Below are 18,950 nucleotides of genomic sequence, written 5' to 3'. Positions count from 1 at the left end.
ACTTCTGAAAATCACGGCATGATACATCACAGAGTACCTGGACTTCCAGGGGTTCCTGGCCCTGGCAGGGGGACTCTCTTATTGAGGGCGGCCTGTGGTGGGGTCTGTGGGCCTCCTTGTCTCTTTATCTGTGCAACGACGGGTTTTGGGGAGACTGGAGGCTTTGGTTTCCTCAGAGGGCCTCCTTCATTTACTGCAGGAGCTCCCTGGTCCGTGCTGTCCCTGCGGGGGGTTGGGGTCACTTGTTGCTGAGGTTGCGGGTGTTCGGTCACTCCGGCTTCAGACGGCGGGCGGCGTTTTACGGTGGCCGTGCCGTTCTGGTACGGCATTGGTTGCGTGGTGTTGGGCTGCCCAGCGCCAACCACCTCCCCGTTGGCAGCGGCCATTTCTGCGAAGCCTTCGGGTTCCTTTTCGCGGCTCTTGGGCCGCCGTTTTACAGTGGACGACTCCTGGAGGGTGAAATCCGAACCGTTGGGGTGGGACTTGGAAATGCGAGGCCGTCGCTTTAAGGTTCCCGTGGCTTCGGGGGTGTCCTCCAGGGTGAAACCCCCATCTCCCGTGGGGGCGTCGCCGTCACCCTGCAGACAAACACAAAATACACACTAACGGAAAGTTCATACATTCATGATAAAAGGTCATAGTTGCACAAACAGTCAAAGCGTGAACAAAGATAAATGGAAACGACAATAAAAGCTGAGCAAGCGTTTTAGTTTCAACTGTAGCTTTGCACATTAGAGCACACTGACTTTTAGAACATTACGCAGATAATGTAGAGTAGAAATGACTGACTGACGAGTAGACAAACAGGTATATATACAGGTAGTTAGATAGTTACCTGTCCTTCTCCTTCTCCTCGAGCTTGGCGGCGGATGGTGAGGCTTCCCTCCTCTGCGAACGGAAGGTTCTCCGAGGAGCTGCCACTGCCTCCTGAGCAGGGGACCGGGGAAGATGGAGGGTGAGGTGAAGAGGAGTTCACAAGGGGAGGGGGGGATTGAGGTTGAGGTTGGGTGGAGGACGCGGCGAAATCCAGTGGAATCGGTTGTTCCCGCCTGGCAGCCTCAACCAGCTCGCTTACGGGTCCACTTATGGTTCGTCGCCGGTTCACCACTTCACCGTCCAGACCAATGGCCTCCCGGGTTTTTCCCACCTGAATGACACGCAGTCAGATTAAAACATTTTCATGCTTGTTCTTTAGGATCTAGAATCTGAATTTTATATATTTTACATATATATTATATTATATATTATCTGCATATATATATATATATATATATATATCTTGTATATAGTGTGCCTTTCAAAAGTCTGTATAACTCTTGAACTTTTCCACATTTTGTCACATAACAACTACGAACTTTAATGGATTATTTCCGTAGACCATATGAATTACCAAAACGCTATGCTACTTAACATGCTGTCATTTGCAAAGCAGGCTATCCAGGAGCACCGTTCATTTAACTTGGTGTTGATTAGACACCCTAAAGAGCAGAGATAAGAAAGATGTCAGCTTCTGCGGTATTGCTAAGACAGTTTCTACTAGGTATATTAGGTGCTTGAACTAATAACACACCCTCCATCTTCCCCGGTCCTCTGCTCAGGAGGCAGTGGTAGCTCCTCGGAGAACCTTTCGAGCATCTTTCAAGTATTTGTGAATTTCAGTTATTCAAGGTCGGTTGTGATCCATAACCCCAATGAATACCATGGTGTGTTCAGACTGTCCTTATCCATAGAATTTTTGATAGAGATCAAAATGTTACATTTTGGTCTCTTCATTCTTAGCGATCCAATGATATAAGTCTACTTGCTGCAGATATAAACCTGCAGCAAGCAGGAGGAACTGACTCAACATAAGGGGTCACAAATTTCCCAATAATTCTACCTACATAAAATAAATAGAAAATATGTTGAAGGCACAACTGCCAGCCAATCTGGCCGTCACTAGTTGCAATGTGGCAAATCCCATAAAAAATGATCAATGTTTTTCCAAAACTCTATAAGTAATCTGCTATAGAGAGGCAGATGTATACCTGCAGGTAATTCTTTTGCAGTGCCATGCCTTTGGCCCCGCCCCCTATGGAAGACATCTCTAACATGGCAGCGATGCTCCTCACACTGCCCATGCTGTTGGTCTCCACTGCAGCCGTCTCCACGGACACGCCCAGATCGCTGGCCCTCCGCTGTTGGTGGTAAGGCACATCCAGCATCCCCCCAGTGGTGGTGTGTGTCTGCTGCTGTGTGTTTGCCTCCGTCAAGTTGGAGTTGGAGCTGGAGATGGCAGAGCTTGAGCGTTTGGGCGGGGGCGGTGGAGGACCCTTCTTCTTCTGACGCAAAGCGAAGGATTGGGTGTGACTGCGGCCGGCAGTCTTTTCCTGGTTGCGGACTGAATGGCTGCGGCTCACGCGGTGGGTCACTGTAGCGTATTTCACTCCGTCCGCTCTTGCAGTCACAGAGGTCTGAACTACTGCTACTTCTGTTTCCCTTTCTCCTCCACCTCCTCCTCCTTCTCTACCTCCTACTCTCTCATCAGACTCCCCGTCTGAGACGGCGTATCGGTTGAGGCTGTGGGCACGTTTCTTCTTGAGGGCCAAAGGTTCTGCTCCCTCAGCCTCTTCCAGTTCAGCTTCAGGTGGTAGGCAGAGGTGTGGAACTTGCTGCTGTGGGCTTTCTCTGACCTCCATTACCTGCGTCTGTGGGTGGTGGTGATGAGGATGGGGCTGATGCTGTTGAACTTGAGGCTGCGGCTGCTGCTGCTGCTGGGGGATTTGACACGGGGCTCCACGGTGGGTTGGAGACTGAGGTTGGTGTGAGTGCTGCGGAGGTTGCTCCCCTTGTATTGCCTGGGGTGATGGTTTGGTTTTGCTCTGTGGGGAAGCGCTGCTCTGAACAGAGGAGGTGGAAGAGGAGGATGAAGTCCTGGTCTTGGTGGGTGTGTGTGGCGGTGTGTAGGGAGGTGCTGGCTGGTTGTGAGAATGACGGTGTTTTCCTTGAGATGAAACGCTGCCCCTGTGGGACGAGGAGCTTCCCTGGCTGCTTTGCTGCCTCACCGTCCGTGCCTCCTTCTTCGGCGGCCCACCACCTCCAGTAATCACGTCGTCGTGGTCCTTGCTTAGGGTGCGAGTTCGCTGAACTCTGACCTCTTGACCTGGGTGAATGATGGCATTCTGGAGCTCTGAGCTCAACTCACTGTCCTGGAAGGTACTCATCTTTGGAGACATGATGACCTCTGGAAGGAGAATGAGTTTTTCATTAGTAATTCTCAGTTGCCTAGGATGTAGGAGTGATTGGGTATTGTTCTAAAGGTCTTGTGTCTTTTGTGATGGCTAGACCTCAAGGCAGCTTAAAGGAAACTAAGACGCTAAGACAAACTAAAATCTATTTTTACTGTGCTCACCATCTGGAGGCGGGCTGTCCATGGAGATGACTTCCTGCTGCTGTGTGATTGGTGGGGGCTTCTTTCGGAGGGAGCCCCGCCCATCTGAGCTGCGCTGCATTTCAGCCAACCGCTTCACGGCCAACATCAGCTTCTTCTGGTGACCTTTAACATTAACATGTTCATGTCACCTCAAAGTTCTCATTGTGCAGCCGTGCAGTAATGGTTCTGTGCTCCTCTCCTTCATTATTGATCAACCTGATCCCAGCATCTTGGAACTTGTGCTTAGAGCTTGGAGTTACGGTTCAGTTTAATAAAGGTACTATAAGAACAAAGCCTACTTATTTAAATAGTCCTTTAACTCTTTAGTAACCGGTTAACCTGCACAGCCTTTAGAGAAGGCCACCCAGCCGAAACTGTAAGATACTATAAGGCAAATTGACAATTCTAATTTTAATTAGCAATATTTGTACCTATTTTAGATTACAGAAATCTGTTGTACATGAACGCTTCAGCACAAAGTCTTCAAAACACCAGAAGGAAAACATAGATTGTTGATACATGCTAACATATCTTACCCAGCTTGGTGATGCCTATTTCCTGCAGATCTTCCCAGGTGATGTCCGTGATGAAGTCGATGTTTTCGTAGCCGTTCTGCACCAACACCTGGTGGTACTGGCTCAGACCTATGGCCGACAACCATTCCCCCAGGTTGCTCTGGAGTCATGGTGGATCAGACAGTTTCAGTCTCAGTTTAACTTTTAAGCATTTTGTTATATTACTAGAAACTTCAGCGTGTTTTTATTGGCGTTTTATGTGATGGAGCAAAAGAAAGCAGCCAACACAGCTTCCAATTTTATTTTATAAGTAAAAATCTTTTGCATCATAGAATAGAATAGAACAGAAATACTTTATTGATCCCAACCGGGAAATTACTGTGCAGTTGCAGCATACACACAGATCAAATTGCAATATGAAAAATAAAATAAAAATAAGATAAATGCGTAAAATATAAAATGTAAGATTCTGTACAGTATGAACAGTGAAAATTAATAATCTGTACAGTCTGTACAAAAGTGCTTTGTAAACAATCTGTATAATATCGATTAATGAGCAGATATGTACAAAGGTAACTTAACGTTTGTTATATAAAGTGATAGCCTGTGGCAGGAAAGATTTCCTGTATCTGTCCCTGTGAAGGTGTTCATGTTTTCCTACACCTCAGGTGATTACCAAGGGGCGGGGTCACATGTCATTTACCAGAGATGGGCGTGGCCAAGAGATAGCTGGGTGAGTTTTATTGCAAACTTTTCTTTTGACCGTCATTCTTTATCCCGCAATCATCAATCTAGATCATTAATTCTTGAACATCATTGTGTGAGTGTATTTTGTTTTGATTGAGCCACAATTCACTGTGACAAATTCTAAAAATAAGTACGAAAACACAAAACCCTGGCTTATATACAACATAATACCATATAATACCATATAATACCAAAACCTACTCAGCCTACAGAGCTTATGTTGTTTCTATATATAGAAAGCTGATAAGAGATCTTTTTGGGGGTGTTTTTATAGAAATTCCAGCCACACTTCAGATTTTTATTATTTAAAAAAAAAAAATTAGAATTCATCTGGTTCCTTCCAAGTTGTTAGTTGTAACATGACAAGTAATGTGATAAGTATGAAAACGTATACCTCACCCTCTATGTTCTGAAAACAAGTGTGTACTACTTCTACTTATGATGACAACATTTATGTAACCAGATTAAAAGCCTTGTTGAGATGTACAGTCTAATCAGTTTGTTTAGTTTGAAAAGCATCCAAGCATAAAATAATAAAAAATAGCTAATAAAAAACATAACTATCAAAAGAAAGGCTGTTACTCACAGGTTTCTGCTCTGGCAGCCACTCTGTGACGCTCAGCTTGTTGATCTCTGATGTGATCTTCTTTCTGTGACCAGGTTTGGTTATTCCAATAGCTGTCAGATCCTAACACACACACACACACACACACACACACACACACACACACACACACACACACACATACACACACACACACACACACACACACACACACACGCAAACACGCGTTAAGATCCTATTTCAATTGCATTTTCCTCCACAGCATTGCAGTTTCATCAGTCCAGGAGCCCAGCAGTGTTTCTCTCTCTTTCTGTCACCCAGACATTCTCACAGAGGAAAGACATGGGACAGCGTGACACCTGATGGAAGCTTCTGGAAATTGGTAGGAAAAGCGTGATGATGCAAATGTCTGCAGATCAAATGAAAGGCAAAGGAAGACAAGCGCAAATGTCTGCAGTGAAAGGAAGCGTCTAAAAGTCCTGATTCGTCTGATTTCTGATGACAGAACTAGTATGTAGTTTTTGTAGACACACAAGGAGACACTTCTACAGTAAAACATTAACAACACACACACATTCACACACACACACACACCATTGATTGTACAACTCATTTTTGTGTGGATAAAACAACTTAATAAAACAAACCTCTAATGGAGTCCTTCAGCTTTTTTAAGAAAGGTTGTTCAATCTAAGCTCTAAAACCTTCAGCATATACAGAGTGCATATACATATAAATAATTCAGAACTACTGAAAATTATTTATATAGTGGCATGCATGGTGAGGAGTGTCTTTCTGGTTGCTATGGAGGCAGCAGCCACAGGGTAGAAGGTGACAGAAAGGTCAGGAGGTCAGGTGGAGTCTTTTGCTTTTATGACGCTTGATGTAATATTTGAAATACATTTAAAAGAATTTGTTTGATTAGAAAAATAATTTGGAAAAATATCACGAATTCCACCTCCTGTGACATCCCTAACATAATTTTTGGACAGACAGTAATTATATTTATCCTTTTTCCTCCTTGTGGGGAAAAAATTGTTTGAGCAGACAAAAATGTTTTTTGCAAAGTCTGCAAGTTGCAAACATCAGTGGTGTTGAAAGAAGTCAAAGTGTAATTTTCATAAGTGGGCAAACTTTCTGCTAGATGCATGCGTCATTCCTCATTTAAATAGGGGCAAGTTAGGTCAGCATGCCAGGTGGCTTCCTTTGTGTGAGGCTTAAAGATTTGATGCAAAAGTAAAACTGGCTTGAATACATTTGACTCACGCAAATAAATCTGTAAATTCATCTGCAAGTGTTTATATGGTATATTTATATGGACTTTATTTTGATTTTTAAGTGTGATTTATTGTTTATTTTTGCCAGTGCCATCATGACAGTTACATTACATGAAAAAAAAAAATAAAAAATCAGAAAAATACCAGGTAACGGGTAAAACAACAAAAGATGATCCGGGGCAGGTGTGACAGGATGCAGAGAACATCGGGGGGTCACGTTCATAACGATGTTTAATTGTTTTCATGAGATTTTTGCAAAGGTAGGAGTTCATATACATGCATCTGGACAACATCAAGGACAGCACGAAGCAAAGTCTGTCAGACTTGTTTCCACTGTGGTCCTTGGCGCAGGGGGTGTGAGCTCTCTGGGGTTCAGGGTTCAGTTGCCTTACCTCCGGAGTCATTCGGCTAATGGTGGGCAGGTCATAGCCCGCGCCCAGGAAGTTTGGAGCGTAGACCTGCAGCTGAAAGTCGCTCAGCCATTGGACAACGGCCTCTGAGCTCTACGGGAGAGAAGACAGGGGGCATGCGGTCACTGGCACCATGTTTGTTTCTTCACAGCCACTTCTCATCAGGGGTCATACAGCGGCCAGTCCTTAGTTATTACCGAACGATCACTTCAACGTCTAGCTAGTAGGTCGAATCTGCGATCATTTCTAGTTTATGAATGTTAAAAGGTACCATGTTTTCTACGGATTTAGATAAATATAGAAAGTGGCTGTTCTTTTAACTTGACTTCCTCCTAAATTGATAAATTAGCCCAAGGCAGGCTTTCTTGGCGTTGTAGTGAAAAAGAATTTAAAATTAGGAAGAGGAGAGACCAAACTCTTCTTCCTTGGTATTTAGATTGATTGCAGTAATTCTTAAACTTATAATAAGTGTTATAATAAGGTCAAATTTAGCTTCATAACAAATTTTTTTCTATGAAACACAAGCAAGAGATGTTTCAAATATTTAACCCTTGTATGTTGAAATGGGGTCCAACCGACCCCACACACGTAAAACCTGTATCATTTTCCATAGACCTCTATGTTTGCCTCAGTCCTCGCACGCACAAGGATTAAGTGAATATGCTCTGTTAGCTTAGTTAGCGTGTGTCTTCAGGGAATGGGAATGTGTCGTCAAACCACAGACCATTCTACATAGTGGAATACACCAGCCATAACTATGTTGCAGTTGTATAGAAGGACCAGTTTTCATTATCAGATAGAAGTATAATATTTATGTTGTGTTACCCGGGGTGCTAGCAAGTGCGCCATGCAGCCCAGGTGCTCTTCACTATGAGGTTTCAAGATAAAACATTTAGACATTTCCACAAAATCGTTACCCATGCCTACCTAACTTTGTTTGTCTTCTAAAAAATTGCAATCAGTCAAACTAATATTTATACAGAGACAGTCCATGAGTCTAACTAATTTCTGTTCTCATATGCATAGAGGTGTGCTCTGTAAGCAGAGATGGAAACACACACTGCAAAAAAACTACAGTTGATGTGTTTGTGTGTTTGTAGACAAATGCACACAAAATCTGAGATGCCCTTGACATCTGTGTTTCCATTGACCATAAAATTGTAGAATTACAAAAATAAATTTACAAAAATAAATGTTCTTAATGGAAACATGCCAATTTTGAATAAAACGTCAATAAAAGTTTTTGCGTAAGTATGAGGCAATTTTTCAGCCGTATCAAAATTGATGCTTTTGACAAAACTGCAAATTTTTTTTTGCATCAGACGAGTCATACCAGTTTGTATCTGGCTAAAATGCAAATCTCATGTTTACACCTGTTGCCACCATGACTTTTAATGACTCTGCGTGACCAAACTTATTCACATGTGATTTTTACTGCACTCCTTTCTAAGTGGAAATATCACAATTGCGAAATAGTATTTTTTCAACATTAGCAGAATATTGGCAAAGGCAATGGGACTACTACTGTTAAATCCACGAAAAAACTTCTGTATCCTCAACAATTAATGGGATCTTGTCTAATTGGATCTTCTGAGTTTTTAGAAAACAGTCAAAAATGAAAGAATAATTTGATATTTATTAGCCACAAGTCTGAAAATGACAAGAAGATGTTCTGAAATGGCTTGATTAGCGTTTTTAAGAGTCCATTTCTGCTGTCAGCATCTGTAGTTGCTGTTTCTACTCGTTATTTCTCTTGTTGTTATGCATCTCCTCTTCCACTCTCCCTATATGTCACGACTGGCTTTCCCTCTCATCTCTCCGCCATGTTTCCCTGCTGATGGGAGCATCGGGAGGCTGGCCAGCGAGGAGTCAGGATTCCACTGTAGCTAACAGATGGTCATCAGAACATGGCTTACATAGCAGCACACAGAAATACTGCAGGCGAGTAACACACACATTCGCCAGCAAAAATCTGCTGTGTCGTTTCAGAACTTAAAATAATAATATGCAATTAGATGTGAAGCTAAATCAACATTAAGCCAGAAAATGGCATCCAATTCTGAACGGTGTAAGATCAGATTTCACACTTTTTGTGCCGAGAGAGTCCTCCCACAATTCCTGGGCACCTGCCACAACTCACACACACGACCACACACGCACACACACATACAAGCAATAACCATTATCTCTGTCAAAGTTCTGTTTGCCTGTGGCGCAGTGACTTCTAAGACTCTTTCCAAAGGTAAAAGAAAACAAACGCTGCAATGGAAGAAGAGAAGCTGCAACTGAAAGGAGTGGATGATGAAGTCACACAAACACGCTAGAATCATAGAGCAGAGATTCATATGAGACCCACTCACGCACTCACCGTGTCGTGGCTGCATCCGAAAACTCGCAGCACGGACGAAGCCAGCTGCGAGAGAAACCGCTGGGACATCTTGGTGTGTGTTGTGTTAATGCGTGCATGCGTGTGTGTGTATGTGTGTACGAGTGGGCTCGAGGTGACTGTGGAGCTACATCCTCATCACGATGCAGTTAGAAGCCCATGGCGGCGACTGACTGAGTAGGACTTTTTTTTTTCTTTTTTTTCTGAAGACTGAATCTGTGGGGAATCAGGACTATCCTACCTTCCCTTCGCATGGAACCTCCCCCTTCCTGGTTGCCGTGGCATCGTAAGGAGGCGCTTCGTGAAGCGGACAGCCCGATTGGCTGGACGTCCGAGAGGAGCTGGCAGAGCCTGACGGTGGAGAGAAATCATTGGCCGGTGACAAGCCGTCAACCAATCTTTGGACGCTGCTGTCCATCAACAGATAACTTCTCTGGATAGGTCTCTGACCTTTACCCTTTCCTCCTCACGCTCAAATATCTGCCTTGCCTGATTGCTTCGCCAAACAACCAATCAGATTCTTGCTTTTCAAGATATAAAACACAATCTGAACCAATTATACCGTTCTACACTTCCTCCTACATCCCCTGCCTCGGCCATCTGTCTGCTGAAGAAGCCAAGAGCTGTGTGTGTTTAGAAGTGATATGATGACATTATGTAAAAGGCCAAAGCTTTAAGGCTTTCGTTATCTAACCAAAATCTATTTTTTTTAAACAAATTCTTATGTTTCCACCTTTTTTTCCCCCAAGTTGGTATAAAAATCTCAGCAATATTTGCTTCCTCTAACCTGCAGGTTGGTCCACCGACTTGGACTGCTCCATCAGATGCTCCTTGGCTTTTGTAGACTGGGACAAGACAGTGGCTAAAAGCTGCAAACACACATGGAGAGACTCATTAAAGCTCATGTATTAAGGAAGGCTGTCTCACAAGTTAATGCTATTAACTTTTTACTTCCATTCACATTGAAAGTTTCTGTTTCTTTTCTTTTTTGCCTTCTTTGTCTTCTCAACCGTCCAGTTGGTCGTGGCAGATGGCCGCTTGTACTGAGCCAGGTTCTGGTTTTGCTGGAGGTTTCTTCCTGTTAAAGGGGCGTTCTTCCTCTCCACTGTCACTACATACATGTTTATTATGTGGAATTGCTGTAAAGCCAACAACACAATGTCTTCTGTCTACTATTGCTACATCCAGTAGGAGTGAATGCTGCAAGTCAACGACTCAAAGCAATCTGGTCAGTTTTCATTTAAAACAAAGTTTGGCATTTTAGTGGCATTTTATAGCACATTTAAGTAAGTATGTTACCTTCAATAGTTCTAAAAATGTTGTGAGCTTACTGTGTACAACAGTACTCCAAATCTAAACAATGTAACACTGAAACTTTTTTGTTTGTTCACCGTGTCGCAGATGCTTTACATCTTCGTGAATTACAGAAGCATCGACCCGGTAATCTTTTTCCAAATATTAAGGTCATGGTTACAAAAACACTCCTCAGTGAAGGTGTTATTGAGGAAAGCAGACTTAAAAGAAGGATTTTTTTTCCAGACAGAAAATATGTCTAGGTCTAATTAAAATGTATTTTCCCATCTTCCTATATATTTTGAAAGAAGTACAGGGAGCTATAAATTCAACCTGCTGTTGTTACATCTCTGTCTCACCAAACCAGGTGGTTAGTACCGCACCTGAGTAAAATATACTCAAAGTTTACTGTTTACAGTGTCAGAGAGATGATTAAAGTGAATTAAGAGGAAGCACAGCAGATATAAGATTTATTTAAATGTAGCTCTATTGACCATCTTGAGCAGATAAGAGGAGCTCTGAATGTTTTACAGCAAATTTGCTGTTTAACCTCTTTGAGTTTTCAATTTCCTGTCATTTAAAATTCTCAGTTTCCCAAAGTTAGGATAAGGCTCTATGTTCTATGTTCTGTAGAGAGTAAACAGGTGGTGGGACAAGAGTAACATGTTTTAATCGGGATATTTGCAAGGTCTGTCGTTAATTAACCGCAGTTAATTGCATTTTAATCAAAAAATATATCTATGAAATTTAAGAAACCCCTTATTGCTGCTAAATTATTAAATTAACAGACATCAACATTAATTTGTCAAAGGCCCGGCCCTAGAATAAACACAAAGTCTGTTGGTGATAGCTAGTTATGCTAGAAGTGCTGCTGGAGCTAATCAGAAATGTAAGAGCCTAAAATCCTCAGGAAAGAGTTTTACTAAAACTGGTACTTGCTAGCTTAACACAATTGCTTTTTCATGCTGCTCAATTACTTGGTGTGCATTTTTGGGACAAATTACAAATTTGCTAACATAAATAATCAAACTGCTACTATAAAGTTTTAAAGGTTAAATATGTAACATTTCAGAAAATCTTTTTTTTCCACATTTGTTGACACTGTTGCCATGTATTGATAGTATCATATGAGACAGAAAATATGAGAAAAGATTCCACCTCCTTCCTGAGCTACTAGTGCCGTCTGAATAAATGCACCGCTCCCAACCAAAAACAACCAATCAGAGCCAGGAGGCGGGTGTTAGCGCTGTCAATGAGCTAATTAATGTCAGAGAAGCAACTTACAGTTCCAGGGAAGCTGTTTATTTGCCATCATCTAATGAGCCTACTACTAAAGTTATGCTAACTAGCCTTAGCATTCATGGCAGACTATTTTGTGGTGAAACAGCAAAGCGTAGCAGCTTATCTATGTTGATCGTTTTAACAAATATGAAAAAATATTTTTTTTAAAAGTTAGACACTATAGCTGTAACTGTGGTGTCAGATGTGTGTTATGGTGTGTGTGTGTTTGTGTGTGTCGCACCTTCACACCCTCGGCCTGCGCGTGGAGGATGTGCGCGGCGCTGGTGGCGCTCTGACCGCTGCCTGAAGACCTTACACTGGTCACACTCCCAGAACTCCCCACGCTGCTGCGATCTCCGCCTGAAACGCACACACACATTCACACACGCGCGCACAGGGACATACATGTGCAATCAATCGCGCACCAATGCAATTGCGCGTAGGTATCGTCCAACACATACAGCAGACACACACACACACACACGCGCGCGCGCACACACACACAGACAAAGGTTTAGCTCATATCCGGCGCTGATGTGTTCGTGGCGTGACTCTCCGTTGAAATGCACTGGGCAGCGTGTGGTTGGATGGACAGGACGGACAGACAAGGCCGACAGATGACTGAGTGACCAACACAAAAGTGGGAAAAAAGACATGCCTCTTGCTTCCACGCTCATCAAAAACACGCACACTATTCCTTCTATTCATCTTTCGCTCTCTACACAGACTGTAGACCGATGCAAATGCCTGCAGCCTACACAAACGGCTACTGAGCTCAGCTAGGCTTCAGATGGAGGGATAAGCAGGACATGGGAGGGGGGAACTGTCAGGAGCAGGTCAAAAAGTATCTGAATGCCTTCAAGCACCATCCTCTTACGGCTCAAACAGTGGGGACCGTTGGGCAGGAAGGGTTTTTCACCAACAGACGTCAGATACTGTTTGGCCCTGTTCAGACTTTTTAGGAGTCAGAGGTTGAGGGCTCAGCGCAACGCGGCTCAATTTACCTGCCACGGGCTTGCGCAGAACCCAGATCTCTTCGTTGGAGCCTCCATGGGGCCCGCTGGATGGAGTGGGAGAACTTTGAGGACTTGCCTCTGAGCCTCGACAACCTTCAACACAGAACACCACCGTTAACCGCTAACCGACCCCTAAAGTGGCACAGGGAGCGGCTCATTCCAAAGAGAGACCTGCTCTTTACAGTGGCAGCAACCGAGATTTTTTACATTCAGGATTTTGTTTTATTGGGGCGGGTGGGTAATTTGAGCCTGACGGAGAAAATTAAAAACAAATAAATAAATTACGAGAATACAGTCATATTATTATGTGAAGTAATATTAAAATTTTATTCTCATAATATTAGTACTTATTTCTTGAAACATGAGTTTATTCTTGTACTATTTCAACGTTATTTTCGTGCGACTATTCTCGTAATGCTATGTAGTAGTATTACTAGATATTTAGATAGTATTACAAGAATTAAGTTGTATGACTTTATTCTCATAGTAACATGACTTCAGTCTTGAAACATGAATTTTTTCAAGTATTATTTCAACACTATTGTTGTAATATTACGACATTATTCTTGTGTTATTCTGACTTTATTTTCGTACTACTCGATTTCTGTAATTTTATGACTTTCGTCTCATAATGTTCTGTCATTATATCAATAACTAATAATTCTTCAATAACGCTGAAGAATATGAATTAATGAGCTACAACATTTAATTTCCCTTTGGGATTAATAAAGTATTTGAATTTGAATAAGTATGACTTTGTTCCTGAAATATGACTGTAATGTTGCATTATTTCAACTATTCTTGTTCAACTTTTTTTTCTTGTGATATTATAACTTTATTCTCATAATTTTATAACTTTATTATGTTATTTTTATCTTAGCATGGTCCCAACACTGTCATAATTTGAGAGCAGTATCACAAGGTTTCGGTATTAACAGGTTTATTAGCAACAACCTATTTATCTTCATTAGATCAACTGTTAGCTTTACCAGTGCTTCCAGTATCTATTAAAACAGATTAAAGTAAAAATGTGCCATTGGTATCCGAACCGGCAGTCTGAAGGATTGTGTTTTTAGTGGCTATAACTGGATTGGTCAAAAACTCAATAAATATGACACTGAAGTGCTAGCTAACTGTTGGCTGTGTTTTCTATGGTCGCATGTTAGCTGTTGTTTCATGTTGCTACAACATTGAGCTAAACCTTAGGAGGTGGCTGGTCATTTTGCTAATTTACCATTTCTTATTTTTGGAGTTTTAGTTTATATAAATCCAAATTTTTACGGCACCAAAAGTAGCCACTTGACGTTAATTTGTACCCACCTTGGGCCGTTTTGATTAATCGGCAGGGGAGCGGAATGATCCGGAATTAGCTTTAGCTGATAATACGAAGGTTGGCCACAATGTAGAAATGCTTCAACAATGTATGGAAATTGAAATATCGTATGGAACCTTGAATCTCCTTCTGTCATGGAACATGCTGGATTTAGAAATGTTGGAAGTTGTTTGGAAATCTCGCAGTTAAGGTATGGATCTAGATTCATTCCTGTGCTAATTGTGCCAACGGTCAGTACTGAATGCTAAAGACAGTTGTTCCTCATATAAATGATCAATGAATGCTTACATCAGGAAGGAAATATTATGAATACTTATAATTATAGTTTTTAAAGACAATTCGGAACTGGCAAAGCGTAGGGTAAAGGTGATAATCAGAAACTGGACACAGATCTCCCATCAACTGAGCTCTAGAAAAATATCTGGTTTCATGACATCAGTGCAGTTATAGCTAGAGCTATCAATCATTTTCCTTAGCGACTGATGCTTGTGTTGGGCCAAAAAAAGTGGATTATTTTTCTTAGAACTCCGTTATTTACTGTAAAAGTCTATTTCTTTCTTCTTTTTTTTTAGTGCCTTACAAAAGTTTTAATATACAGTGGAGTCCTGCCTATTCCCAGTTCAATATTCACAGATTTTTCTGTGAAACATAACATTGAATTATTTATGGAAAATTCATCTTTTCACAGATTTGTTTTGGTCGTGTATATCTAAAATATTCAAAAGTAAATGCAGCTTGGGAAGCAGAAATGTCTAGTAACAGTCCTACTTTGTGCGCTACATGCTGGAGTTTGCAAAGCAGCCAATCAAGGAGCTTGATTTGACTTTGGACTTTGATTGGGACATTCCAACAAGAATTTAATTTTAAAAAATTCTATTTAGGCTGAAGAAAAAAATCTGTTTTAATCCCATCTGACCAGAGCATCTTCTAAGCCACATGTTCTCTATCCCTGATACAGTTTCTGGCAAACATCAAACAGAACTTCATCTGACTTTCTTTGAGCTCTTTCCTTTCACCATTCCTCCTTAAATGACACATTTGTGAAGTCCCCAGCTTATCATTTTGTAAGGCACTGTGTGTGCCCACTTTGTGTTTTAAAAATACCTTAAAAAACCCCACTAAGGGCCAACCATTGCAGCTTGCCGGTCTCTTCGTTAGCATATTTACTTAGCAGCTGATGTGTTTATACCCTAATGTGAGACAAACAATTTCATCTTTCGGCGTGCCGTAAGCCGTCAAAGTTGTCTGAAAACATGAAACGGACCAAAGGGTCTGATCTTTCTGAATTCCCAGAATATGTTTAGGAAGTGAATAGCAACAATTTCCAATCCCTAATTAGAGCAGACATAATGAACATAGCAGATACAGCAGGTTTCAAATCTACCTCTGCAGCACATCTTCATCCTCACACATTCTCACTCCCTCCTCCTCTCTCCCACACACATAAAAAAAGACAGCATATATATATAAATATATGAAAACATTTATATACTCCTTGTGCATACGTCAATTCTTTACACATATAATACCTGTGTATATACACATATATGCCAAAAAATGTACATACACATACATATATAATGCATCCATTGGTGTGTGATTATATATGTCAGAGCTTTTAAGAATGGGGCTGTAGTGCATTTGGAGAGTGTTATAAACCATTATGGCCGCTTCATTATGGGCTTAATAATGGTTTATATGTGCAACCAGTAGCGCTCCAGTGAAACACACACACCATAAACTCTGATTTCCTTTCATGTGATCACACAGCTCCTTCTTGTGGTCATTTTGCGTTCCTCCAAGCAACCTCAGAAAAGCATCACGATCCAAACGTCGCTTTTGAATGAAAATAAGACAAAGCCGCTTGTTCTCAAATGTTTTTTTTTTCTCTTGGAGGTAACAAAATGGTAACCAGGCAACAGAGGTGGTTATAGGATGTCAATGCCTTACCTGAAAATCATAGGTGATACTTTTAAAGCAATGTTTTACATCACATGTGAAACTTTACACCTTTGCAACTGTTAATTTTTGCACCCCTGCAGCAGGTTTTCATTGAGGTAATTTGCACTTGCGAGTCTACAAAGATGAATATTTTGTTCACGAAAGCATATAAAACGCAAAAAAATAAATAAATAAATTCTTTTTTAATGGAAAGCGTCTTTTTTTCCTTTTATACGGCCAAGTTTACTGGTATCGTCTAATATGGATATTACAGGGAAATGGTTTGATACTGTGGCAGACTCATTATAATTGCAACATACACACACATGTATACACATACACACACGCACATATTATGGTGCAGAGGTAAGGTGGGTAGAAGTGTTAGTCTGATCCAGCGTGACGACAACACAAGACGAGGACAGAACAGAAAACACCGTCTGGTCAGGATAAAGTTGTGTGGAAGTGGTGGTAAGCAGGGGAAAAAGAGCAAAAAAAATTAAAAAAGTAAATGAAAATAAAAGAAATCCAGACATTCAAATGAATCACAAGCAAACTCAGGGAAACTGGTAAAAGATCCTCCCTGTTTCTAATCCTAATAATGATAGTTAATAATAATCCAAGTGGTGAAAAATAATAATAAACAAGCCGAATAAATGGTTCCTGATGGACTCTAATTTATGTTAAGATAATGCAACATGAATTGCAGAAGGCAAATTATTGACTCTTTGAAGTGATCATGTAATCTTTCACTGGGAATGTTTACAGAGTTCATTTTTGTAAAATTAGTTCTGACCCTGACGTGTTTGGTGCCAAACAGACGAGCCAGGATGTGGCGGGTACGGGATTTTCACCAAAGCAGTTCCAGTGCTAGACCAAAGATGGCACTACCGTTTAACCCAGGTATGGACTGATTCATCATTGTGATCCACGGTCATTATTACATTACAAACAGTAATCTCAATGCATTTTATTGTGATTTCACTTGATAGTTTAAGAGAAAGTACCAATTAATTGTGACATGAAGAAAAGTGAAGTTATTACTACTAAAAATCTGAAAAGTGTGGCCTGCATTTTTATCAAGTTTTAATTGTCATCAAGTTTTAATTAAAGGTCCGAGACAAGAATAAACCCAACATATTATTATAATTTAGATTTTATGCTTTTTGTTTTTAGACTATAATGTGAGTCAGCAGTGGAACTTCTCCTGATTTTAGCTTTTGTTTAACATCTTCCAGATCCATTCTGTCATTTGTTGTAACCAAAGGGTGAGAGAAGTGAAAATGATCCGGAACGTGTGATTGATTATTACAGTTTCTTAAACTTTGAGGCCACTAATCTAGTTTGCCAAGAGCAAACATTCAAATACCCATATCTTCTTCTTCCTCTTTTTTTTATTTTTGTCCCTGACATAATCAGAATCTATAAATAATTCAAAACTTTAGCAAGACATCTTCAGCTCATTGGTCAACACTTGTTTCTGGATGTATAATAAAATGAATACATTAGATTATAAAATGGAAAGACAGAAAGCATTTAGTGATGGTAGAGATGTTCTCCATCAGGTCAACGGCAGCAGAAAGAACTGGTCTGATTTAGTGCTGGAACTGCTGTTTGGTGGACAAAAACCAGAACTACCAGAAGATATGTACCTTCACATCAGTGTTTAATAAAAACAACAAAACTCCTTATTCTCATTATTCACACCTAAAGTATCAAAATTAAACTATGTTACGTTTTAATTGCATGCTTTCAAATGGGATATAATGGAATATATAAACGAAGAACCGCTCGTCTTTTGTAGACCAAGCTCTAAATAATGGACATGACAACTGTAAAGAACAAAAGTTAAACAGCATGACAAACATAGAAAATTAGATAAATAATGATCTATAACAGAAAAGTTTAATGGCTGCCTTCTCAGAAAATCCACTAAAACGCTGATTGGAATTTGAATTGATCAATTAAGATATTTCAGTTTCAACATGACAAATTTGTAGAAAACACAAGAGGAAAGCATCCATTAAAGCTTCATCAGTAACACATAATAATAATAATAATAATAATAATAATAATAATGAAAAGTGGGTGTATACCTGGGGCAGTGGGTGTGTCTCCCTGTGGGGTTGTCACGGGCGACCTGTTATACCCAAAGGAAGTGAAAAGTGGAAGCAGTGGCTGATGGGAATGTGGTGGAGGAGGAGGCGGTGGAGGCAGGATATGGATCTGATGGAACGTGGTGTCGTTGCCGTTGACTACCGCGTTGGCAGGGGCAACCGTCGCCGGGGGAACCAGCGGTATCTTTTGAAATTGTTGAGTACAAATGACTGTGCTGGCCAAACCTAGACAACACCCACCGTGACGAAGCACGGAAACACACACACACACGCATACACACACACACACACACACACACACACGCACACACAACCAGCCAACAGTGAACCACCGTCACAGACGAACGACAAAACAGAGAATTACACGTAAGAAAAAAAGAGGAGGGAATAATAGAAATTAAAAAACAAAGACTGAGGTTAGAAATCAAACCAAGAGAAGAAGAAGGGAGGTGAAGCAGGCAACTGATGGAGAAAAAAAATCACAGGGATGGAGATTAGGACGAGGAACAGACATGGGCAATGGGGGCAATGTACAGTATGAAGAGGTGCAGAGAGGGGGGGTGAGTGACATCACCACAAAATGAGGAGTCTACTCTTATCTCTTTACATGGTAGCACATTTGCTATTGCAGCACAATATTTAAATCACTATAGATCT

General features: G+C 41.1%; 1 protein-coding gene across 1 annotated transcript in view; it reads right to left on the bottom strand.

The window, feature by feature from the left end:
- The window catches only part of caskin1 (CASK interacting protein 1), a 106,839-nt gene that overhangs the window by 7,377 nt on the left and 80,512 nt on the right, over positions 1-18,950 (bottom strand). Inside the window, exons 11-22 of the mRNA XM_015011952.2 lie at positions 18,273-18,518; positions 12,891-12,995; positions 12,128-12,246; positions 10,100-10,181; positions 9,554-9,663; positions 6,909-7,019; positions 5,261-5,362; positions 3,949-4,087; positions 3,392-3,535; positions 2,028-3,223; positions 836-1,147; positions 38-578 (exon numbers count right to left, since the gene is read on the bottom strand). Of these exons, the coding sequence (XP_014867438.2) occupies positions 38-578; positions 836-1,147; positions 2,028-3,223; positions 3,392-3,535; positions 3,949-4,087; positions 5,261-5,362; positions 6,909-7,019; positions 9,554-9,663; positions 10,100-10,181; positions 12,128-12,246; positions 12,891-12,995; positions 18,273-18,518 (3,207 nt within the window). The remainder of the gene's footprint in view (positions 1-37; positions 579-835; positions 1,148-2,027; positions 3,224-3,391; positions 3,536-3,948; positions 4,088-5,260; positions 5,363-6,908; positions 7,020-9,553; positions 9,664-10,099; positions 10,182-12,127; positions 12,247-12,890; positions 12,996-18,272; positions 18,519-18,950) is intronic.

Source organism: Poecilia mexicana, unplaced genomic scaffold (genome assembly GCF_051168715.1).
Source record: "Poecilia mexicana isolate PSO_F unplaced genomic scaffold, ASM5116871v1 scaffold_8, whole genome shotgun sequence".
Taxonomy (NCBI): Eukaryota; Metazoa; Chordata; class Actinopteri; order Cyprinodontiformes; family Poeciliidae; genus Poecilia; species Poecilia mexicana.
The sequence above is the reverse complement of the archived record's forward strand: the minus strand, read 5'-3'. Positions and strand labels throughout refer to the sequence as shown.